This window comes from Ambystoma mexicanum, chromosome 4p (genome assembly GCF_040938575.1).
Source record: "Ambystoma mexicanum isolate Mex_15411 chromosome 4p, UKY_AmexF1_1, whole genome shotgun sequence".
NCBI classification, from domain to species: Eukaryota; Metazoa; Chordata; class Amphibia; order Caudata; family Ambystomatidae; genus Ambystoma; species Ambystoma mexicanum.
The window spans coordinates 115,945,974-115,972,044 of NC_090927.1; the positions used below are offsets into that span (position 1 = coordinate 115,945,974).

The following is a 26,071-nucleotide window of genomic DNA, read 5'->3' on the forward strand; positions in this document are numbered from 1 at the left end:
GCATCTACGTCGCCTAGCAACCTTAGAAGCGTGGGGAGCACAGACTTAAAAAGGAGACAAGCAAGTCTCCGGCACCGTCATCTGTAGGAGTATATGGAGCACTGTGATGCACAGAGAGCGCAGTAATTTAAAGGAGACAAGCAAGACGCAGCAGTGAATAGCAGCGCAGGGAGCGCAGTGATGAATTCGATATGAGAGACAGTATGGTCTTTAAGTGCGGGAGTGCTGTGAATTATTTCTACAGTACCAAGTAACTCGAAGAATACAATTCTAGTAACCAGCAGTTTTAAAAGACAAAGATTGATAATCTTCAAGAGGCTAAGTACATTTCAGTTAAAAAGAGAGTTGTGTCTAGTACAAAGTCCAGGAGTAAGAAAACCATTTCCATTTAAACAACGCCTTCTAGCTTTCAGAGGAGACATCCAGGTAAAGGGAGGGGACAAGGGTTTGAATGCTGTAGCATTAGGATACAATTCAGATACAGGGTATTAAAAATTTGTATTTTCCTTATTTATTGTAGATCCAAAGCAGCAGTAACGAATAACAGGAGACGGTGTGCCAGTGAGCCACGATCTGGAAGTTTGTAATTTTGTCCACAGCCACTTTCCCCCCAGCTGTGTCAAGACTATGGTTGTAACAAGAGAAGTCGACCGCAGACAAGACACACCCGCAGGGGTTACTCGGGTGACCATCAACCGCCGCAGGACTGGTAAACTTTGACCTTGCAGTAACATTACCTCACCAGTAAGTGCTGGGATGAGGAAGATGGATGTGGAGGTAATACTGGGATTACTTACTGGTAATCTTCATTACTGCTAGTGATAGTATTCATCGTCCCAGTACTTAACTGTGAGGTAAGGTTATCTCACAAGTAAGTACTGGGACAAGGATGTGGAGGTAGCGTGAGAGTGAATGAAGAATGAACGATGCTATATAAATGCTGCTGTGTGTGTGAATGGCGAGTGAATGATGCTGTGTGAATGCTGCTGGGTGTGTGAATGGCGAGTGAATGAAGAATGAATGCTGTATGAATGATCATTGATGAATGTGGATGCGCGTGTGCCAGCTGGACTCTTATTGGGGTGAGGAAGAGGAGGAGGGCAGGAAGGAAGCCAGTAGAATTGTTATTATTATTGGCGAAGTGAATATTTGTCCAATCTGGACACACCAAATTGGTGTGTCCTGGTTGGACAAATGTTCAGAGTGGCATGGCATTTGTTTACTGGACAACACAGGGGAATGCAGCAGAATGAGTGTTTTCTAATGGTACTGGCACATATTTGTATGTGCATGTTGCATTTCTATGACATGCCATTTTGTACTGGGCATGAAGAGTGAAGGCAGCATAATGAGTGTTCCTATGCGATACTGGCCCACATTGGTGGATCTAGTCTGGGCAAAAGTCTTGTTTTCTTTTTCTTGGGCATTAGGGGTGGAGGCAGCATGAGGAATGGTCCTATGTGGTACTGACCCAACATTAGTGGCTCCAGTCTAGACAACTCTTCGCTGTGGCCTGGCATTTTCTTGGGGCACCAAGGGGGAAGACAGCACGATGAGTTGTTCCTATGTGGTACTGGGCCACATTGGTCTGGACATATCTTCTTACTGTGGCGTGGCATTTGGTTCTGGTGCAGCTAACATAAGTATGTCCTTATATGTTAATACTGACATATCGTGGACTTGTATGGGCACAGATAACTTGTTCTTTATACTTGCATATAGTGTGTGCTAAGGCAGCATGAGAATGAGATGGAAAATGCTCCTTTGCAATGTTCAGGACCTATAAAACCCAATGAAAACTGTTGCTTTTTACAAAAAGCGTGATACAAATGCATGATTTCACTATTTTAAACATTTTCACAGGGGGAGAAGCCCCTGAGTCCACCTTACTTGGTTCGGGCTGCCTCACTGTGCTCCGTCGCTCCCGCATACTTGGGGAAAACATTGACTTACCTCCAATTATAAAAATGCACCCGTCGCCACTGGATCTTACAGCTTTTTGCAAATTTCAAGCTGATATTTAAAATGGTCTTGTTATGATGTATCTAACCATGGACAGAGTGTGCTGTTGGCAATGCTCCATATAGAATGTAGTGTGTCGAATGTATTTTATGTTTTGGGTTCCAAGCACGGGAGCCGGAGGAGACATGTGATGGGAGAAGCTGTACGGGTGCGCCTGTACCAGTTATATTTTAATAAATAAGATATAAACCATCTCAACGTGTCCATGGTTTATGATCCAACAGGCCTGTTGTCAGTAGCTTACAGACCACGGAGGTGGGAGAGGGGGCACGTTGCCCCCATACAGGGCTCTTTGTGGAGATATTTGGGACATTGGCTTTCTGGGTGGCAAATCCTTCATACTTGTCTTTTTTGAGCAATGCCCTTCTAATGGGCCACAGTTTAAATAATGGCTGCAACCTTCCACTCACCCTTATTCTGGTCCAGCAGCTGCGGGGACCTGCTCACCTTCAGATTAGCTACGAAGAGGACAATATGCATATGATAAACAGCACCGCAGCATCTTAAAAAAAGCCCTTTGTTAGCAGCTCTATGATGCAGACATGGTATCACAAGGAGCACAAGGACACAAAAGATACAAATCACCAGTTTTATTTACTTCAAAAGGGTGTTGGAAGAACTCCTGTCTTGCCCTAACACTAAAGATGGGAGCAAGCACACTCTACCATCTAAATAAAAAGAAAACAGCCCTAGTCTGTTGCTATCCAAAAGAATAACAATTAAACTAGAAAGCCCATTGCCTGCCCTCACTCTAATACCATACAAGTGAAATGTAATACAAACAGAAAATCAGTGGGAAACAAAAGGATGACAGAGTGGCATCAAAAGATTCTTGCTGGGATTCCAAGATGGCTGTCCGATAGGAGGGATTTGTAAGAGATCGCTCCGTCCTATAATTGTGGCCAAGTCAAGACACGGAGGACATGGTGGCCCTCCCTGACCCCTAACAACGTCAGAGATGCCCAGCAGCAGCCCCTCACCCCGACACCCCAATTTGGATGGCAGGTATTATGTCCAATGATCCGCTGAACACAGTAATTTTAACTTGTCTTTATTTATTTCACAACATCAGCATCCCCAACCATTGCCCATAACCACAACTGTTCTTCTTCAAACCCTAACATTCTCCCCTGGAACCGTGGGCGGTCAAAAACCCAGTTTTGTAATGGATCTCCCACACCACTGTACAACCCAGCTTTGAATTAACATTGAGGAGGAATGTCTTTTTTAACTATATACATGAATACAACACACCTCCTCTCCTCCTCTCCCCCTCTCCTCCTCTCCTCCTCCTCTCTTCCTCTCCTCCTCTCATTGATGTTCTACATAACTGTTAACCACTGCCATCACATTTCATGAGAGCCACCCTCTCTTTACTCCACCTTTCACCATTACTCAATAAAACCGTGTTACCAAAATCTCTCACCACCTTTATCAGAGGTGAAAACTTGCCCACTCCTTTATCAACCCTCCTTCCTTTCCTTATCTTGACCAGCACCCCATCCTTCAAAACATAATCCTTCACGCAATTCTTTTCATCATACCTCACCTTGGATATCTCTTGCGCATTCAACATCCTCTCCTACAACATCCCTGTTTTCACCTCTCCCCGCACTTCCACAACATGTACAGGGATGCAGCAAACAAGTATAGGGATGCAACAAACATGTATAGGGAACCCCAAACATGTACAGGGATGCATCACACATGTATAGGGATGCAACAGACATGTACAGGGATGCATCACACATGTATAGGGATGCAACAAACATGTACAGGGATGCAACACACATGTACAGGGATGCATCACACATGTACAGGGATGCATCACACATGTACAAGGGATGCAACACACATGTACAGGGATGCAACAAACAAGTACAGGGATGCAACAAACATGTACAGGGATGCATCACACATGTACAAGGGATGCATCACACATGTACAGGGATGCAACAAACATGTACAAGGGATGCAACACACATGTACAGGGATGCAACAAACATGTACAGGGATGCAACAAACATCCATGGGGAGCCCTTGAAATCCTGAGTGGGAATGGACAACAGGCCTGTACATACATTAAATAAATGTGATTCTTGCACCAGACTTCCTTGTAAGTATGAGGTGGCCAATCCTACCTCACTCGGCCAGACCTGCATTACCTGAAACGGCATGAATGGTGGCCATGTCCACCATGAGAGCGCTGCCGGCAAAAGCTGTACTCTTCAGCCAGCGGCACACATCTTCAACCGTCCACTCGCAAATGGGCTTCTGCCAGACGCTGATCTTCGGCTGCTTACTCCCTCTAGAATCCTTAAAGACATGAAAAAGTTCAGTGGAACAGGGAACTTTAACCCGGATGTAATGACCAATTGCTTTCCGTATTATTACAGCGCTACTGTTCAGCTAGTCTCCTTTTTCTGTAGATGACCCTTTTCGACCAAAGACAAAATGGTGACAGTAAACCTATTTGGATTTGTTGCCGGTTTACCAAAAATGGCCCTCACTCAGTATTCCTTAACGCAGTGCACACTGCAGCCGTGTGATTTCGGCCATGTTGCCCACACTCAGGATTCATTTGCACGGTGCACACTGCATAGCTCTCAACCATTTGTGTCGCAAAGGCGGGTGAAAACACCAGATTTTATTTTTGGCGGGTGAGAGGCTCATTGAAATGAATAGGCGTGCAGGAGGCTTAGCGGGTGAGTCAGCTGTTTACAAGGCGGGTGACACCTGCCAAATGCATGTGAGTTGAGAGCTATGACACTGCAGCATTGGGATTTCACCCATGTTACCCACACTCAGGATTCCTTGGTGCAGTGCACAATGCAGCATTGTGATTTCAGCCATGTTACCTACAGTCAGGATTTATTCGTGCAGTGCACACTGCAGCATTGGGATTTCACCCGTGTTACCCACACTCAGAATTCCTTTGTGTAGTTTACACAGCATTTCAAAAAAGGTAGCAGGCGCTCCTCTCCCGAAAGAACATGGCATGATAACCTGTTCTGAGATGAGAGTTTGCAGCACACACTTTTTGCTCACTGTACCTTTCACAGATGGGAAATATCCATTTGCATATCAGTCCTTGTCCCGCCCACATGGGCAGTCCAGCACCGAAATGCTAGGCAATTCCTCTCTGAACAAGAGTACCAACAGCAACCCCATACACGTGTTTCAGCCTTGTTTGGCCTCATCAGTGAGGTGGAGCTGTGCCTCTCTGAGCACAGTGAGCAGGGAGTCCACGTCTGGTTGCCCCCAGGTAACTCAGGGTGACCAACCACAAGTTCCTTGCAAATATTTTTATAAAAGGTAGCAGGCACTCCTCTCCAGAAAGAACATGGCAGGGAAAACAGGTTTTCAGGTTATCATGCCATGTTCTTTCTGGAGAGGAGTGCCTGCAACTTTTTTTGAAATATGAACTTTTGTAAGTGACAGTAACGTAACGCTTTGAATTGGGGTGATTGTATGCCCTAAAGAGATGGGTCTTCTCTGTCATTCCGTCCAACATTTCTCCCACTTCACTGGTAATCTGTCCAACTTTCCAATTCCCCAAAGGGGGGTGGGGTGAATGAAACAAACCCTTGGTGTAGTATCCCTACAAGCGACTAAGCCGCCGAGTTCAACGTGCAGCAGTCATCATGGTGTGCAGGGGGGGTGCGAGCGATGCGGGCCCCTCAAGGGGTTGGGCTCTGAAGACGCCAGATGGGCGGATCCCCCCTAATATCCTTTATATTATGAACATAGTCTCTTGTATTTTTAGAACTATTTCATTAGAGTACAGCTAGGGAGAAATGGCATATGAGGGTGGACACACAGCTTGTGGGTGTTTTTTCAATGTTTATCCACGATTTGACTGCCCATGGGCATGTTAATCCCTATGGCAATTCCCAGCTATTTCCTGCCCCTCCCCCCCTCCGCCCAAAACACCTCCTCCTGGTAACTTTATGAGCTACCTTTAATCAAAAGTGCCTGCCAGTGCTTTTTCGAAGCAGTGTTCTGAGAGTTAATGACTAAATTGGAGCTGTAATAGCGCTATTGGTGCAATACAAAATTAACCAGATCTGCCTTCGGCCACTCAATTCATAAGCACTATGCGTGTACTTCAGTGAAGTCCTGTTAAAAACAAGCATTGGCAAAGACAACAGTTTTGGCTTGTGTAAAGTAGTAGGCATTTGCCAGGCACTGCTATAAAATGCCCAGGTACTCGCACCATTGTGCAGCTGCTGCTATCATCAATGGCCAGTTAATACCACTACAGCAGTGGCTGGTAAGTGCCTTTCCTCCCATGCCCTCACAAAAGCCCAAAATGTTAGATTTGCCAAAACTTGTTAAATATTATGTGGAGAATGTTGGTGAAAATGTTAGTCTGAAAATGACACTGAAAAAGAGTGAATTAATCAATAGATGTGAAAGGTGCACATTAAACATTACAGCACAGCACCAAGGCCAGGAATGCTCCTCTTTGTCAAGTTTCTATTATCTTGGATGCCTCACCCAAAGCACCAAGACTAACCTGGACCAAGGTACCAGCGTGTAAGTGCATTATTAATGGTAATATGGCATTAACCTGAACAGGTGATTTCAACACCCCATCTCGATCGATGCATATCTATTCTGTTAAACGCAATTCTAACATCAATGCTGGATTTTCTTCCTCTGGTCATCGCCTTTCGATGGAAGACCACAGGTTTTGCAAGGTGAATGCTCTTTTCCTAAAGACATTCTGAATATTCAGAGTCAGGAGCCCCTCGTCCAACCAACTCTTCGGATTCCTGCAGAAATATGTTGTTTGCAAACTTGCCCCCTGCATCAAAGTGATTACTAAAAAGTAGCGAATGGCGATTGTTATTGACCTCCTCTCGGCCAATAAGAACGTTCACAGTGCAGTCAATAACTACTGGTATTGACTACATTCTGAACATTCCGACTTCAAAAGCTGACAGGGAGTTGATCATGCAATTTCCCGGAAAGATGTCTTTCAACAAGACACTTCCTCTCCCAGAGGACCTGTTTTGTTCACTGCAACATGCTACTTAACATACCAAAGAGAAAGAAGAAACATGGCAAATGCTCTCAATTTCTTATAGAGAAACTGTTTACTTTTACACGACCCCTAATGCATGCCCATGTTGCGCCCTCTCCAGTTTATCCAAGTTTACAATCGAAATGCTTAAGGTATGAAGACAACCTTAAATGCTACAAAATAAAACCACTTCTAATTTACTGAGTTTGCCGACTTTCTTTCACATTATTAAACTAATGTTTTTTTACTTTACCACCAAAACACCAAAACATGACTTGCTAGTACCACCATGTGCTAATAGTCTTATGGACCTTGTGCCATAACTTGATGGCGGGTCATCCTGCCATAATGAGCCGCCCCTTAGTTTATAAGGCTATAGTAAGGAAAATCTTGGGGAGAATGGGGAGCGGTCGTTTTTGAAAAACAGTTTCCTTCACATCGAAGGAGAAACCGTTCCGATTTGTGTTATCATGCACGTTTAACAAGAAGTCAAGGTTTACCGACAGGCTCGCTTTACCGTAAACAGGAGCCGCATCAACCTAACTATTATTCAACATGTTGAATCTTACATAACATATGCCTCTGGGAATTTATCATATGAGTGAATCGAATTAGAATCACAAAGCGTGTGTAAATTACCAACTGACACAAAAAGGCTTTAATGCACAAGAGCCCTGAAGAAGAGCATAGCTCGAAACACGTGTAAACTCAGTAACTGCAGGATGCACAGCGCATTAAATCATTATGTTGTACATCTTTAAGACTTTGTTTCTGATTTTAAGTGATTATTGAATTAGGAGTCTACATTGTATGCCAGTCTCTCTCCCAAAATAGTTTTTAAAAATACTACAACTAATTAGGGTATCATTTTGAATCTAAGGGAAGGCGCTGTTAGAAACCAACACAAAATCTTGTACGTTACCTACAGTTGGGAGAATTTGGGGAAGCGGCTCATACTTTTGGTTTCACTCTGACACCCCACTGAATAACACTAGCCGCTAGCGCATAGATTCCGATTCCTTTCCCCGTCCTATTTTTCCGAATTATTAAACTAATGTTTTTTTGATTTACCACCAACAACTCAAAACATGATTTGCTAGTAGCACCATATGCTAACAGTCTTATGGACCACGGGCCATAACTTGGTGGCGGGTCATTATCCTGCCAAAATGACCGCCACCCTCAGTTTATAGCAGGACCCTGAAGGACTCCATTCTCCAATAGGAAGCCTTGCTCTTTGAATACTGAATCTCTTTAAGTAATGCCATCATTATACTCATCAATCATTCCAGGGAAAACATTCATAACTGTAAAGGGTATTTTACTTGGGCTGACAACCTTAAAAATGTGCATTACAAATATAAGTCAAAGCACATACAGTTGTATTCTCTTATTGACCCCTTAACTATTTAGTTTCCTATCCAGCGCATTCCTGTTGCACCAGTATGTGATATGCTCTACCAATCTCTTTTCTCTGAACCGATTACTTTTCCACACATTCTGAAACGTTGATACCATTGGATAGCAAATGGCGAAATGCTCAGATGTATTTTTTAAGGATAATAAGTATGTGCTCCCAATTTGGCCAGGGACACATCTGTTTCAGAAACCTCATATAGTCCTCTTTGCTCTCTTTCCTTTTCTTTCATAGCACTCATTTGCAATCAGACGTGCCGCATGGCTATACTACACGTCATTTGTCTTTCATCATTCTCCTAATGATCAAACGGCGTGAACAGCAATATCACATCATTATATTAAAGATTCTGAAGTTCTCCATCTGAAGGAGGCCTCAACTTTCAGCCCGCTTGTGGCGCGAGTATGCTCGTCCTATTTGCATAGACATGCATAATAGCCCAGCGGTTAAGGGGTTAATGCTGAGCTACTGACAAAATAGATCCTGAATTTTATAGAATGAAATATACATCAATTTCCTGACACAAAAGCAAATGGCCGCTCTCCCCTATAATTCAACAAATGTATTCCACTACCGAGCACCTGCAAAATCTGCAGGATAAGAAAGTGTGTGAGGATTCCCCAAAAGGGAAAGCATTACTGGGGGCATCAGCGGGGGACCCTGCCTCTCTCCGGCTGCTGTTTGCTCACCCACAAATAACTTTAGCAAACGGAGCGGTCCAATGCAAGAAACTGTAGTCAATCTTCTGGATCATATCAGGAGTAGTCAATCTTTCACCCACCGCATGTTTTGGCCTACATCTCCCATGATCCCTCACCACTAGCTGCGCGCGCTGGCGCAGGTTGGAGTTTTGAGGCAAAACATCTGGATGGTGACAGGTTGCCGAACACTGCTCTGGATACAGATGATGTATATGTTCTGTGGTGTGATATACATTTCTGACAGCAGATGCCACATGCGATGAAATTAGGTATATATTGACCAGAATTCAGAGACCGACGGAGAGAGCAATACAAAATAGAGTGCAATAATAGCAAAATCTGTAAGTCACATCGGGGTGTCACGAAGTGGCTGCACTCACAGTTGGCATATTATAAATCACCTCCAAATAACCGAATATATTCCTATACTGTTTGACTTATTTTTCAAAGGGCCTTCCCTGCGCATTGCGCCGGAGTACATTCAGGATTGTCCAACTCCAGGCATGAGGAGGATTGCACATGTATGCAAATTTATCTCATGAATATTAATGAGGGTTATACTGAAAACCCGACATGGATCCGGGCCTCGAGGCCTGGAGTTGGACAACCATTTGGCACAATGATGGCCTTCATACAGGTTTTGTGGCAATTAAATATAAATGATTATTTTACAGGGGGCGGGGTGGGTTGTGCTCCCTTGTGGTTCTTGGTTTTGTACAAGCTAGGGTGGTATACTGGAACTACACGATTCCATATCATTCATATTCGGAAAACTCCTAAAATGGGTACTATCACACCCTCACTATCATGGTTCAAAAGCATCGACTATTACAATCTAATCTGCCATGGTAAAAACCAAACTATAAAATCTGGGCAAGGCCTGTGTTTATTTCAACAGACCTTCCCTAACGTTTATTGCATCCATAAAGTGCCTTCAAAAAGTGCTGTAAAAAATGGCAATCACAAGGCTAAAATAAAAAGAGATTAAACACAGAGAACTAGGCAAAAGGAAAATGATCAGAAACGGATCGCTGGGGAAGATGGATTCGGACACAGAAGTAGCAAAGTGATGACGGAAGAAGACCAAACAGAAAGAGGCAGAGCATTCCAGAGTCGAGGGGCATGGGGGGTTGTCGGTACCACCCTGAGCTACTTGGTGATGTGGCTGTGGAGGGAATGGGAAGGATCACCAGAGCAATCGCATGTGGTCTCCTTCACTTGGCAGGGGCCAGTCACAGTGCCTCAGACCAGGCCAGTCCTCGAGGGCTGGACCTCCCCCAAGAAATCAGCCCTGACCAAAAACCACGGTAAACCATGTAATGTTGTGAAAAGACCCCCCCCTCGCAATGGGACAGCCTGCAACTCTAGACCTCCATCTTCTATGAAGGGGAAAAAACATGTCCCTTTACAGGAGAACATTTAGCTTTGCGTGACATTGCAAGCGTAGTCTGTAACATAACCTAACCTAGACCCAGAAAAGGAGGAAAGGCAGAGCCTCCCATGGGTATGATGGTCCAAACGGTGCCTTTCCAACCTGGAAACAGGACCCATTGGCAAATTGCAACACTAGTCAAGTTGTATTCATCGTCAGATGCCCATGTGGTCTGTGTCACATAGGCATGGCAACGACAAAAGTAAAAACACGGTCGATGCGGTCGACACAAAACAATGACGGCTCCACTTGTCCAACACTTTCCACCAAGACATTGACCTCACTTCGTGGGGGATTCATGCCATAACCGGGGGCAAAGATAAAGTAAGACGATTATTAGTTCTGGAGCAAATATTAATGTTGAAAACCTACATATGGCGTCCTGCATTTCCCATGTGAATGTACACGTTGAACGTTCTAGTGGTTGATATCCTTTCCAACATGGCTTTCGTTTAGTTCCATGCTTGCAATGGGCCTTTTGGCGGTCTAGTGTATGTTAAACAGGACATCTAGCTAGTAGAAAAGCCTATGTTCCTCACACAACAGTGTCCTGTGAGCCTGCAATGTGAATAGAAGCATTTCGAAAGGACCCACGTCACCCCTGTGTACTCTGCATAATTGTAAGTATTTTTACTCTCTTCTATTCCATCACCTCGTTGCTCATTAGGACATCCAATGAGTGTTTCGAGCAACGTCATGTGTTATTTTTGTATCCTTGACTCTGCAGTTTGATCACCAATTTAAACAAGTGGTTTCCCCCTAGAAGGTGAGAAACTCTTTCAATTTTCTGGCAGGTGTTAAACACGTTAGTGGTGGGACTATGTTAAATCATCTACAACGCATGTATTTTGGTCCGTACTAGGTCCAGGTCGACTTTAAGTGACCATATAGGTACGCAAGTAATGTGAATGCTGCTGCTTACACACTGTCATACCTCAGAGGTTGAGGGCAGAGAATATGTGTCTCTTTCACTTGTTTTGATTTAGTGCATACTCCTTCCCTTTTTTTCACAAGCATTTTTTCTTTCTGGTTCACTGACACTACAGGTTACAACTACTACACACCGTCAATGATGAAGATCCTGCACGGAAGAGGGGATTGAAACATTTCGGGCTAGGTCACTAGGTCACTAGGTCGTTAAGGATTCTTGTGCACAAAACCCCAGAAGCCCCAGTTCAGAGAAGGCTGGCGACTGGAGAAAGCTGGAGAGGAGAGTGGCTGGAGAGGAGAATGGCTGGAGACTGGAGAATGCTGCAAAGGAGAATGGCTGGAGAGGAGAGTGGCTGGAGACTGGAGAATGCTGGAGAGGAGAGTGGCTGGAGACTGGAGAATGCTGGAGAGGAGAGTGGCTTGAGACTGGAGACTGCTGCAAAGGAGAATGGCTGGAGAAGAGTGGCTGGAGACTGGAGACTACTGCAAAGGAGAATGGTTGGGGAGGAGAGTGGCTGGAGACTGGAGACTACTGCAAAGGAGAATGGCTGTAGGAGAGTGGCTGGAGACTGGAGACTGCTGCAAAGGAGAATGGCTGGAGAGGAGAGTGGCTGGAGAATGCTGGAGAGGAGAATGACTGGAGACTGGAGACCGCTGCAAAGGAGAATAGCTGTAAAGGAGAGTGGCTGGAGAATGCTGCAAAGGAGAATGGCTGGAGAGGAGAGTGGCTGGAGAGGAGAGTGGCTGGAGACTGAAAAATGCTGGAGAGGAGACTGGCTGGAGAGGAGAGTGGCTGGAGACTGAAGAATGCTGGAGAGGAGAGTAGCTGGAGACTATAGACTGCTGCAAAGGAGAATGGCTGGAGAGGAGTGTGGCTGGAGACTGGAGAATGCTGGAGGGGAGAGTGGCTGGAGAGGAGAATGGCTGGAGACTGGAGAATGCTGCAAAGGAGAATGGCTGGAGAGGAGAGTGGCTGGAGACTGGAGAATGCTGGAGAGGAGAGTGGCTGGAGACTGGAGAATGCTGGAGAGGAGAGTGGCTGGAGAGGAGAATGGCTGGAGACTGGAGAATGCTGCAAAGGAGAATGGCTGGAGAGGAGAGTGGCTGGAGACTGGAGAATGCTGGAGAGGAGAGTGGCTGGAGACTGGAGAATGCTGGAGAGGAGAGTGGCTTGAGACTGGAGACTGCTGCAAAGGAGAATGGCTGGAGAAGAGTGGCTGGAGACTGGAGACTACTGCAAAGGAGAATGGTTGGGGAGGAGAGTGGCTGGAGACTGGAGACTACTGCAAAGGAGAATGGCTGTAGGAGAGTGGCTGGAGACTGGAGACTGCTGCAAAGGAGAATGGCTGGAGAGGAGAGTGGCTGGAGAATGCTGGAGAGGAGAATGACTGGAGACTGGAGACCGCTGCAAAGGAGAATAGCTGTAAAGGAGAGTGGCTGGAGAATGCTGCAAAGGAGAATGGCTGGAGAGGAGAGTGGCTGGAGAGGAGAGTGGCTGGAGACTGAAAAATGCTGGAGAGGAGAGTGGCTGGAGAGGAGAGTGGCTGGAGACTGAAGAATGCTGGAGAGGAGAGTGGCTGGAGACTGGAGACTGCTGCAAAGTAGAATGGCTGAAGAGGAGAGTGGCTGGAGAGGAGAGTGGCTAGAGACTGAAGAATGCTGGAGAGGAGAGTAGCTGGAGACTAGAGACTGCTGCAAAGGAGAATGGCTGGAGAGGAGTGTGGCTGGAGACTGGAGAATGCTGGAGGGGAGAGTGGTTGGAGAGGATTTTGTAAAGACTGGATGGTGGTGAAGAAGGATGTGGCAAGAGCGGTGTAGAGAAAAGGAGAGAAGGCAGCAGGGGGTGAGAGGGAATGAAATCTAGAGAGGGAGAGGAGAAAGAGGTTGCAAAATCAAGGGTAGAAGAGGGTGGTATGAACAGGGGTGGTGGCGGTGGTGAGACCAGTGAAAGTAGGTGGTAAAATCAGAAGAAAAGAGGGTGGCGGCAGGTGGTAACAGCTAAGAAAGCGAGTGGTTAAGTAGGTGGTAGTGAAAGAGCTGAAAGAGAAACTATTTGGAGAGAGTCAGAGAACGAGGACAGCCCAAGGTGGTAGAGCCTTGGTGGTGGTGAGAAGACGCGGAAGGGACGAAATGGTGTTGATAAAGACAACGCAAGGCGGTAGAACAGCATAAGGTGGTGAACACGAGGTGGTGACAAGATAGACAGAGCAATATGGTAGAGAGGCGGTGGCAGCAGAATGAACAGGCCAAAGAGGCAGAGAGGAAAGGGTGATGCAAAGGAGGACGAGCTAATCACATAAGCAGAGGAGGTGGTGGAAGAAAGGAGAGAGCAGGTAGCAGAGGCCCGAGGAAGAGGATTACAGTGAGGAAGTAGGGGGGGAGGAGGAAGAGGGTGACGAGAAGTGGAGGAAGAAGGACAGAGCCTTTGAGTTACGAGATATGGCCTTTACTCAATGAGGCACACGTCCGGCAAGAGTTTGGTCAGTCCGCGCAGGAGGGCCCCAGAGGGCCCCAGAGGGCCACGTCAGTCCCTAGGCAGGCCCTGGTGACAGGGAGAGGTTCCACCTGGGGCCAGGGAGTTTAGCGGTAGTTCAGAGAGGCGGTGGGAAGAAACTACATGCTCTTGCAGAAACAAAGATCCTCCCTCCCAGCTGACCTCTGCATCATCTTCCGGGTGACCTTGTTAGTTGAGGGGTGTACGCCCCGGAATGTTGGCATGTGTACTCAGCTGAGCAGATGAAAAGGGTTCGCGTCACACTTGAACTTGAAACACAAAGAGGGGTATTGCAACCTCTCAGGAACCTTTTGAACTAGACTCTCTTGTGAACTGTATGGACAAGAACTGCTGCTATAGAGGCCTGAAGACCTAACCACGCATTAGACCGTGTGAAAGAGAGAGAGAGACAGAGAGAAAAAAGAGAGACAGAGAGAGAGCGAGAGACAGCGAGAAAGAGACAGAGTGAGAGACAGACAGAGAGAGAGAGAGAGAGAGAGAGAGGCAGCGAGAGAGGAACAGATAGAGACAGAGAGAGACATATAGAGAGACAGAGAGAGAGAAAGAGAGACAGAGAGTGAGAGGCAGCGAGAGAGAGACAGACAGAGAGGGACAGAGAGAGAGAGAGACCGAGAGATAGAGAGACAGAGAGAAAGAGAGAGAGGGAGAGAGAGAGAGGCAGCGAGAGAGAGACAGAGAGAAAGACAGACAGATAGAGAGACAGAGAGAGAGAGATAGAGAGCGATAGAGAGAAAGAGAGACAGAGATAGAGAGAGAGAGTGAGGCAGCGAGAGAGACAGAGAGAGAGACAGAAAGACAGATAGAGAGAGAGAGAGAGAGAGAGAGAGAGAGACGCAGCGAGAGAGAGAGAGAGAGCGAGAGAGAGACGGAGAGAGGCAGCGAGAGAGAGACAAAGAGAGAGAGAGACAGAGCGAGAGAGACAGACAGAGAGACAGAGAGAGAGACCGAGAGATAGAGAGACAGGGAGAGAGAGAGAGATAGGGAGAGAGAGAGAGAGAGAGAGAGGCAACGAGAGAGAGAGAGAGGGAGAAAGAGAGAGGGAGAAAGAGAGACAGAGAGAGAGAGAGAGGCAGCGAGAGAGGCAGACAGAGAGAGAGACCGAGAGATAGAGAGACAGAGAGAGAGAGAGAGAGAGAGAGAGAGAGAGAGAGAAAGGCAGCGAGAGAAAGAGAGAGAAAGAGAGAAAGAGAGAGGGAGAAGGAGACACACACACACACACATTGTAATATGGCAATCTGGTTCTTGTTATTGTCTATTGATTTGCATTTTAAATGAGTTCCAATGTTAACATTCCCCTAATAAAGTGCATGATCTTGGGGTCCTCCTTGGCCCTTGGCTTGGCGTCCACAATGTGGCAGATCTTAACTCTGACAGGAGACCAGAAGATAAAGCGACGTGAATAAAGAGATGCCCATATCCAGGGCAGAAGTGGAGGCCCTTAAATGGGATCCCGAGGACAGATTCTGGAGATGGGGTGAAGGCCCAAACACTGACGAAAAGGATCCAAGATCAAACCCCAATGTGTATCATTTATGCACCAGCTGAGAGCAGAGGGCAAGTGACTTGACAGAAACCCAAACATCTTGTGATTCTTATCTGTATGGATTGAACAGGGGGGGAGGGGTCATTAGACACAAATGAACGGGTCAGTGGAACAAGAAGAACAGACTCTTGGAGCACATGAGGAATCAAATCACACAGATCAATTCTGATTACACACCTCAATTTGTTTAAAAAGTTTCATTTTAGTTCAAAACAACCACATATAAATGTCTGCTGGAAGACACAACACAGAACAATGTTTTAGCATTTCTCGGGGAATGTTAATTACAAACAGTGTTTTTCCAAGGTGCATTGCTTGGAATCAAGTACACAGAATACACATAGTACAAATACTACTGTCAAGCTAAGGCATGACAGGGGTCACAAACGGATGTACAAATATAACATGGAGTGCAAATCAACACAGTTACACAGAAAACAGTGAGTATTTTGCAGCACTGTGACTTAGTGGTCGATGCTCTACACCACAGTGTTTCGGCCCTTCTGGGGCAGTAATATAAGCCTTTATTAAATGGGCCTTCGTCAGGACAAGAAGACTGGGACATCTGGGTGTTCTGCATGTGCTGTCGAAGCACAGTGAGGGAATGGGGCTGTCAGGGTCAGTGGCAATATATCAATAAAGTTGAGGAGGCACATTGAATGTGATAATTAGCAGTACCTGTCTAGTTTTAACAGGTGAAGCTTACTGTGTCTGCCGATGGCTGAATAACGGGTAGCAGTGAAGTGACACTCTGGATCAGTCCGGTGTCGCTATATGGAAATTTCTAGTCATAGAACGCGGGTCCTATCTGTGGGAAACGACTATCTATTAATATCCACAGTCGGATGTGTGTGTAATAACATTTGCAGGAGGATTCGTTGCTTACCTGTCTGATGGCATCATGAAACGTATCGTAATGTAACGCTGGGTGGCTGATTGATAGCCTGCAATAATGGGCAAAAAAATCAGAAGCCGGTCTAACCGGGACTCCTTAGTTTTGCTAAACAATAATAACAATAAGTGGTAAAGCGCCTGATTACCTGAGCGCCTATTAATCTTAAACTAGTCAGGGAAGTTGAGGTTCCGCTGGCGATTCGTGCTGTATGCTAATGAGGGTGATGTCCAGGAATGCAGAGAAACCCTGATTGGTGGTACCTGAAAGCGGAACAGAATGCATGTATAATTTGTTAGTTAAAGGGTGCTAAAAAGTATAAAAATGTGTATTGAGTCGCAGGCATTGAAGAGCGTACCTCTCTTAGCGGAGTGGATTCGAACTGGAGCTGTCAGCGTTTCCTAGCGATAGACGCCGTTACTATGGCCACCGCTTCTTAAGTAGCGGTGGTCATTTTGGAAAATGCCTACGTGGCATTCGCTGTTGTCAAGGGACAGGAAGGGGAATTTTGATCTATGAGCATGTAGAGGAGGTCCCAGATATAGCCTGCACCCCTGCCCCCCATTGCATGTTGCCAGTAAAATACTTGCCAAGGTATGTGACGTATGAGGAGCAACTGAACCAACAGAGAGCCGCATTGGGCCTCTGCCCTGTGTACATTAGAAGATCAGTACCTGTTGAAATGCCAATAAGCAGACAGCCCTGGGCAGCACGGTACCCGATCAGACAACCATACCAGCCGCTGATACGAAACAATGAGTATTTACAGACTGTCCATGAGGAGACACAAAGAGCCCTGATGGAAGGCAAACAATGATGAGAAGAGGGCCTGGACAGACTAACGCATGAGAAAAGGCAGCACGCGAACCCATGTATCCACGAAAACAGGTGCAAAAGACACGAAGGACAACACAATGTTAAAACGTAAGAAACGTCATAGCGAAAGAACCAAGATGAAATAATCGAACCTGTTAAACATGTGTAGATAGGCTTGAAACGCAAGATGCTAAGAAAACGATACTGCTCGCAATGCTTAGTAGAAGATAGAGCGGCAAGCACCAACCATATATCTACCTCAAGAAGGCACAATGTACACGTGCAAATCCATTTTGTAAAAGCAGAAGTACGTCCAGATGGCCAAGGCCTAACTGGTCGGGTTTCATATCCAAGCCCAAGCCAGAGGAAAGAGCGGAATCGAAACTCAACAAAGGATGGCTCAGGCCTGGGAAATCGAGGTCAACCCAAGAGAGGGAGGTGAGCTTCAGCTAAGGAGAATCGAAACTTCAGAGCATACCAGCCTGCCCTGTGAAGGTCAAGATAAGGAAGTCCGGGCAGGTGGTGGAGCTACATGGAGAATTATATACATGAAAAACTGGAAACTGAAGCAGATTCACGGTGAACCAACACATGACCAGCCAGGCGCGAAGATGTACCACCGTCTGATGTCACCCATATCAAAGGGGTGCCATAACTTTTCCTGATAAGAGACTACAGTTTTGAGGCCTTCCTTAGCCAACTAATTGACACATCACCCTAAAACCACTGATTGATGGAAGGGAGTCAGGGTGAATCTTGGGACACTAGGCACCTGGGTGTCCAGCCTGCTTGCTGCTAATTAAAGTGGAGATTTATGGTTAGGGGTGTAACTTGCCCAATCACAATGGACCATGTAATCTAGGATCCTATAGACACTGTAACCAATAGGACGTCGTACTCATAGTGACGTCCATCGCGTGTGATGTAGAGGGATGGGCGTAGATGCCCACCAGATAAGAGTTAACCAATCTGCATGCTCTATTGTTATATACAGATATAACACCTATACTTAAGATACCTTTCCCAACCAATTATATTGCGTGATGATTTTCTGTAGAATTAGACGTCAATGATGACGAGTTTAGCCTATAAAAACAGCTGTTCAACTGAAGTTCGAGGAAGTCGGAGCGAGACAGGTGTTCGCGATGCTGCTGATTTCCATATGCAGATGTATGTATCATTAAACAGACTTCCCTTTGCCAAATTACTGAGTCCTGATTTTTGAGATGTGCTGGAGTATGTGAATCCTGCACCCTGTCCTCACACAGTGCAGCTATCCAGTATTACAAGTTCTCGGGGGTTGAGTACTGACCAATGGGTCTGTCAATAATTTCCTCTCCTCATGAACACTTGGTAGCGTGAGGATGGTTTCGGCCATCGATTATTGATAATCGATTAATATAGTTATAAGACACCCTTAGACCGACGACACGAAGTAACTCTGGGCCTTCGGTTACATCACGAGTCCTTTCGCCATTCCGGCTGAGTAGGCCGAGAAGCTCCCCGTGGACAATTATAGAGTAAAGAATTTCAAAAAATCTGCAGTGGGTCTGAATGAACCCGCCTTTCCAAGCATAACCCTTCTCATTCCCACAGGCAGCGGATCGGACAAAAACGTTAAAAGCGGGAAGAGTAAGGGGTGGTGATCCTGAAGTTCCAGAGAGGAAAAGAGGTGATCGGTGAGTGTAACAACGAAACTCGTTACCTTGGCAAATGTCTCATAGGGATTAGAGCAAGTAGGGGAAAGGTAACAGAGGGTGGCGGAGAAAAATAAAGTAGCTAGAGGTAGAGTAGACGGTATATATTTAAAGGGTTAATGACTCGAGTATAAAAAGAAAAACATATATAAAGAGGAATACCAGGGGGGGCACCTGAGCTAAAATGTAAAAGAATACCGGGAGGGGGGGACACCCGAGAGAAAAACGATATTTCGCCTTGTTCCTGCGCTTTAAAGAGTGGTCAGAAGGAATGTGAACCCAGAGCCCACAGAGGGGGGACAATTTAGGCTACGATTACGTTTAAAGACGGAATTAACGTGGTTTGTTCAAATCCCATGGTGGGGTATTAATTAGAAGGCAGGTACATGTATGACCAGCTGGTGTTTGTCTAGTCTGTCAAGTGTCCGTCATATGTGCATGTTAAATGTACAACAATTGTATTGGTGATTGATTGAAATGCATTTTGGCCTTACGCAATTCTGTAACTAAGAGGGAATCGCAAGTGAATTGATGGTTTCTTTTGAGTTAATTGATAGTATACATTTGGGCGGGAAGAAGTGGATTGGAGCTTGCAGTTGTGGTGCTCGCTCATACTAGTGGAAAGATTAAAAGATTGTGTAAATATTGTTGGTGTCAAAGTTAAAAAATAGAAGAGGTTACCCCACTTGCGCACTTGCGCAAGAAACTGCCCAAGCATGCAATAAATCTGAATATAGCCAGGAATGGGTTAAGGGTACTGCCAATAAGATGTTTATCCCTTGGCCCCAGAATGGGTCCTTGTCTAAGGCTGTTTTATAGCACATGACAACCTTCCTACATGCCACATAAACTGGCAAGAAGCTTGAGAAACGCCTTGCTGTTCTCGAGCTTTGGAAGATTTTTCAGCAAACGAAGGAAGAAGAACCACCTGCAGACTGGATATTAAATGTATGCACGGAGGGGGGTGAGACGCCTACCACGCCACCAGCCCCGCCAGAACCAGTCATTGAGGGAAGCAAATCAGAGGGTCTTTACCCGTTACGAGAACTCAAAGCAGCCACAGGGTACAGTAACCCCGCATATGAGTCACCTACATGTAGTAGTGACGAAACTAAAGAACAGGAGCAGAAAATTGATTTGGCCTCCACAGTCCCGAGGGACAAGGAGAGGCGCAGCGATAGTAGTAAGGATCCGGCACAGGCTAGTGCATCTCTCGATAAAGAGAGAGAGGGAAAGAAGCGGAAAGGAAGTGATAAGACAGCATTTGCGAAAGACGAATAGATGGGAGGACAGATACTAGCTAGATGGAAAGGGAAGTGATGATGTGCGGACGAAAGGAAGGCACGACGAAGAGCAAAGAAAGGAGAAAGAAGCAAGGGATGGAAGGACGAGAAAGAAGGATAGATTAAGGCGAGAACAACTATATCGCGAAGAGCAAGGAATACCGCTCAGTTGCACACAGTGTGCAGCCCATGAAAAATACAGGCTGAACATGTTGAAGTTGAAGGAAGAAAAGAGAGTGCACGAAAGGAAGGTGAAAAAGCAGGAAAACGAGGAGAGTAGAAGTGCAAAGGAACGTAGAAATTAACGAATGAGAGAAATAGATAAGGCTAGAGAAGAAGCAAAAAAGCGAAAGGCGATAGATGAGGAATTGGAACGAAAATGCAGACAAAGGGCACAAGATCTTGAGTATTTGGAGCGGGTAGTCGTTAAACCCAATCCTACAGTAGAATGGGAAGACATAGAAGAATTGTTTCCTGCAAGCGATGCAGTACCAGGTACAAGCGGGATAAATATTGACAATGACTTCGATACCAGAAGCATCGGGGAAACGATTGATAAAATCTTTGATGAAATGAGGCTGGAACTAATTTCCCAAGGGGAAAGGGAAGACGTGCGCTTAGAGAGCACTCAGCTATATGACACTGAGGATGTCACTCTAAGTAGTAGGAGTAGGGGACTGTCCCTAGATAGACTAGAAATTGGACAGAACGAAGATGATGCAAGAAGTTGTGTAAACTGAGAATATTCAGAGTCTGACTCCGGTGGGGATATGGAGGACGAGGCACAGGAGGAAGAGAGGCGATGTGAAAAGACGCCTCCTCGAGACCAAGGGGTACGATGGTCCGACACCAGTGAATCTGAACCTAGGACATCGAAGCCTACCAAGGCACATGGCAAACGTGAGGGAACACCCTGCGATCAGAAGGGGGAGCCAGAATCCACCTATACAGGCAGATTAAGGGCATTGCTGGGTAGACGGCAAGGTGGTAATACTGCCACGGCAGTAGTCGGGAGGAGTGGGGGAAAAGAAAAGGAAGATTGTGCCTTTCAGTTCCCGCTGCTAGAAAAAGGGGGAGTGAGGCCACAATACATTCCATGGCCACACATGGACCGAGAAAACTTGAAAAATAAGCTTCCACTGCTGACAACGGGGGCTGGGAAATGCATACACGAGTTAGAAAAGATGATCGGGGGAGTCACCTTAGCTATAGGGGACATCAAGGGCCTCCTCATCGCCATACTTGGTGAAAGGTCTGACGATGTGTGGAAATGGGCTGGGTATCCAAGGGTAACGATAACTAACACTAGCCATGACGGAGCACCGTTTAATAATTGTAGAGCAGCAGTGTGGAAAGTGCTGCGAATGCTATACCCGGACACATCAGACATGGGAGGTATAATGACTCGGAAAATGGAAGAGTCAGAGGATCCGTTGATTTATATCCAAAATTTTCAAGACGCGTGGGTGCTCGAAACGCATGAGTCTTGGTCAAAGTCTAACCCTGTCTTCTACCACATACTGTGTCAAGGGTTGCCTGAACCAGTGCAGAAACAGCTCAAGAAATTGGTAGGGATTGAAGCCAAACCGTGGGCCGAAATTCAATTGACAATTGCACACTACTGCAGATTGTTACAAGAAAAGAACCAAAAAAAGGAAGCAACCCGTAAGGGGGAAGAAGCGAAGCTGGTACAAAAGAAGCTCTCAAAGTATACTCTCGAGGGAGCCATGTTGACCAGCCCAGCCGAGCCCTGCACGCAGCAAGTAAATAACCAAGCAAATACGGGATATTACCCGAGGGGTAGAGGATTTAGGGGAAGAGGATGGCAAGGTGGCCAGGGAGGTTTCCATGGTAATCAGGGAGGTTTTCAAAATAATCAAGGCGGATTTCAGAATTGTCATGATGCCTACCCCCGGAGCACCAGGCCAGGCCCAGCACCCCAGGGAGCAGGCATCATGCCCCCGGGTAAAAGCCCAGCGGACCCTTATAGGGGCTCTTTGGACTCTGTCCTGGCGACGTTGGCGCCAGGCTCATGTTGGACATCAGTCCTGGCGCTATAGGCACCAGGCTCATAAAGGAAGGTGTTTTGTGCACTTACCTGATGCAGACCATGCTGCAAGATTCAGGCCTCCCTGAGACCTGAAAGGGACTATTTTTTCATTGGGACTATTTTGCCACTCGGGCGTGGCCAGGGAAGGATACTTACCTGGAAATACTTTGGGGGCTATTTAAGCCACGCCCAGACAGTAGCTCCCGCTTCGCGTTGTTCTGCATCCAAGCAGCTGAACACTCACCGTGACTGCTCCTGCATCTGGTCTCCAGCCACGCCCGCCTCGATCCTGGAACACCTGTAAGGAAAGAAGAGAAGAGAAAGGTGAAAACCAAGAATTTTATCAAACTTCTTACCTGCATCCGGAACCTTCACGCCAGCGTTCCTGAGAAAAGACTTTCATTTAAAAGCACTGCGTTGCTCGCTGCAGCGCCGCGCTTCACTCACCTGTCCTCGGGAGTTCTTCTGACTCCACCGCGACTATCTGCACCGGTCGCCACATCTCTGCGCCTAGGGGAGAGAAGAAGAGACAAAAGGTGAGCAGAAGGAACATATGAGGAAAGCCTAATTTTCCGCCATAAACCTTACCGGTCTTCTGTTGGTGGACCATTCCTCATTTCGGGTCGGCGCCGCTTCGTTGGCAGGTACCGCACCTCGGCCCCTATGGGGAAAGGACAAAAGACATTACTGGAGGAATATAAAGACATTAAGAGGAATCGCCCCCATCGCTAACTCACCTGAGTTTACCATCGGCAATTCAATCCCTCAACGCATCGCCTTCATTCTGCACCTGAAATAAAGGACAGATCACAGGTTAGGAAGGCAACAGAAAAGGAGGCTCTACACTTGAACTTTTGTAATCTTCATACTTACGGCGTTCCGCTCGGAAAAGTCAAGTGGATTTTGCCAGCGCCATTCTGAAAACCAGTGAAGTAACTGGACAAACACGCGCCCCTGCACCAGAAGCAGGATGGAGAGTTCATCCTTTCAAACCATAAGGTGAGCTTCAACCGGGGATTTCGGAGGAAGTTAGATAAGAACGAAGGGGGGAAGAGGGGAGCAGGCACACTATTCTGCAGAATGTTAATCCACTTTCTCATCTGCAGAAGGATATTCCTACGGGCCAGACAAGCAAGATTTGAGGGTCCTGTTCAGTCGGTGTTCCGAGTTCTGCGCATCACGCTCGAAGAGGCCACAGCAACCCAGACTAGACCAGCGCCTCCGTGGGAGTCAGGTGAGCATTACAGAACGCAAAGCCTTCCTACAAATTTCCACCCAAGCGCTATGGAAACTTCTGAGACTGATCAGTTGGCCCAACTACTGGAGGAATTACGGACCGAAGTACACGCCGCTTGTCAAGAGACAAATGCTATCAGGAGGGAAGTGATTGTATCAAAGGAAAGAACTGATGACCTGGCTAGACAGTTTTTGCAAGGTCAAGCTGGACACACTCCTCTACCCGGTTCCGGGGGGAACCCCGCTCCTGTGGTTCCCAGTAACCCTGTGCAGATTAATCTACCTGGAAACATGCCACTGGCCCCACCCGAACGCTTTGCTGGGGACCACAAACGATTCGCCGTATTCATGAATCAGTGTCGTTTGCACTTCCTATGCAGACCTGGGGCCTTCCCTAATGACCAGACCAAGATAGCCGTTGTATTGTCATATCTCAGCGGCTGTGCTGCCGATTGGTCAGTTCCACTGGTTACTCAAGATGACCCGATTCTCCGTGATTTTCAAGGATTTCAAGCAAGCATGGAAAGGTTATTTGCTCGACACTCTCAGGGGCACGCTCTGGATGACGAACTCCTATCCCTGCGACAGGGCAATCAGGACCTCCTATCCTACATTGCAACCTTTAATAGACTAATTGTGGAAACTGGGTGGCCAGAGGATAAAAGAATCACGTTATTTTATCAAGGTCTATGCGGAGAACTTAAAGATGTCCTGGCCCAAGTTGTAAATCCGCCCCAAGAATGCACAGAATATATAGACTTAGTGGTCCAATTGGATCACAGACTTCAAAACAGAAAAGCAGATCGGTCCAAGTTTGAGACCCGGGTGTTGGTCAAGACCCAAGCTAACCCCAAGGGTGCTGATGTCTCTGAGCCTATGCAAATCGGAGGGGTTAAAGGACCTTTAACTCAAAAAGAACGTGAAAGAAGACGGCAGATGCAATTATGTCTTTATTGTGGGTCCTCTGGACACTTTCTACGAGATTGCCCGGCAAAACCGCCCAAGAAGGTGGTAGGAGCCACTGATAAAAACCATGAAGACTCTTTTTCGGGAAACGACCACGCCCGACAAGCGTAGGGGTCCGCTTGCCGAGCTTGAAAACTAACTCTCAGACCTCGCATTTCATTGTGCCAATGGTCCTCGTAGATCCGGAACAGCCTAAGCGGTTGCATGCAATAAAGGCATACATCGATAGTGGGGCTATAGGAAATTATGTGGATCGTGAATTGGTCTCTAGGATTAACCTCCCTCTGTGTCCTAAAACCAGCAAAGATGTCATCACCACAGTCGATGGAACCGAAATTGCCTCTGGACCGGTAACACATTCCACTGCTGAGGTGACATTTATAGGTCCGGATGGCCATCGGGAGGCTGTTGTGTTTGATGTAATCAAGGCTCCACAGTTTCAGGTTATTCTCGGAATCCCTTGGTTAGAGACACATAATCCTCGAATTGATTGGCGAGCGAAGAGAATTACCTTCCCGGATTGTGCACAAACCTGCTACCCAGAAAATCTGAAGATTAGTCTAGCGTCTGTAACCTCTGTCTCCATGCAACTACCTCCGGAATACCAAGACTTTCAGGACGTCTTCCAAAAGGAACAGGCCAACATGTTACCTCCCCACAGATCGTACGATTGCCAAATCGATCTGGTGCCCGGTGCACAACCCCCTTGTAGCAGGATTTATGCCCTTGCTGAACCTGAGAATCTGCATTTGAGACAATATTTAGATCAATACCTAGCCAATGGTTTCATTCGCCCGTCAAAGTCTCCGGCATCCTCGGCTTTGTTCTTCGTGCCCAAAAAATAAGGCGACCTTAGAACTTGTATCGACTACCGCGCATTGAACCAGATAACTGTTAAAAACCGTTACCCTCTGCCTCTGATCCCTGAACTCCTTGACCAGGTGAAGGACGCTTGCATATACACCAAGTTAGATCTCCGGGGGGCTTATCATCTGGTGCGAGTAAAAGAATGCGACGAATGGAAAACGGCCTTCCGTACAAAATATGAATTATTCGAATACCAGGTGATGCCTTTCGAGTTGTGCAACGCGCCTGCTGCCTTCCAATTCTTCATGAACGATGTCCTTCGGGAACTCATCAATGTTTGTTTTGTCGTATATATCGATGACATTCTTGTGTACTCCTCTTCGGAATCTGATCACAGAAAGCATGTCAGGGCCGTCCTTGAGAAATTGCGCCAGCACAAACTGTTTGCAAAGCTGGAAAAGCACGTTTTCCATACCACCGTGGTTGAGTTTCTTGGATTCATCCTGACACCTAAAGGGGTCCGAATGGACTCACGGAAAGTGGATGCCATCCTCAAATGGCCATCACCTAGTTTGGTGAAAGGTGTCCAAAGCATGCTTGGTTTTGCTCATTTTTATCGCAGATTTATCCCGGAATTTTCACGTGTGGCACAACCCATCACTGCACTCTTGCGAAAAAATAAATGCTTCGACTGGACCGAGGAAGCCGAACAGGCCTTTCAGGAATTGAAAGCTA

The 26,071-nt window shown here is 46.5% G+C and overlaps 1 protein-coding gene across 2 annotated transcripts in view; it reads right to left on the reverse strand.

The window, feature by feature from the left end:
* LOC138453051 (sterile alpha motif domain-containing protein 12-like) overlaps positions 1-26,071 on the reverse strand; it is a 250,784-nt gene that overhangs the window by 118,142 nt on the left and 106,571 nt on the right. For both annotated transcript variants that reach the window (XM_069605508.1, XM_069605509.1), the window contains exon 3: positions 4,188-4,338. In XM_069605508.1, the coding sequence (XP_069461609.1) occupies positions 4,188-4,338 (151 nt within the window). The remainder of the gene's footprint in view (positions 1-4,187; positions 4,339-26,071) is intronic.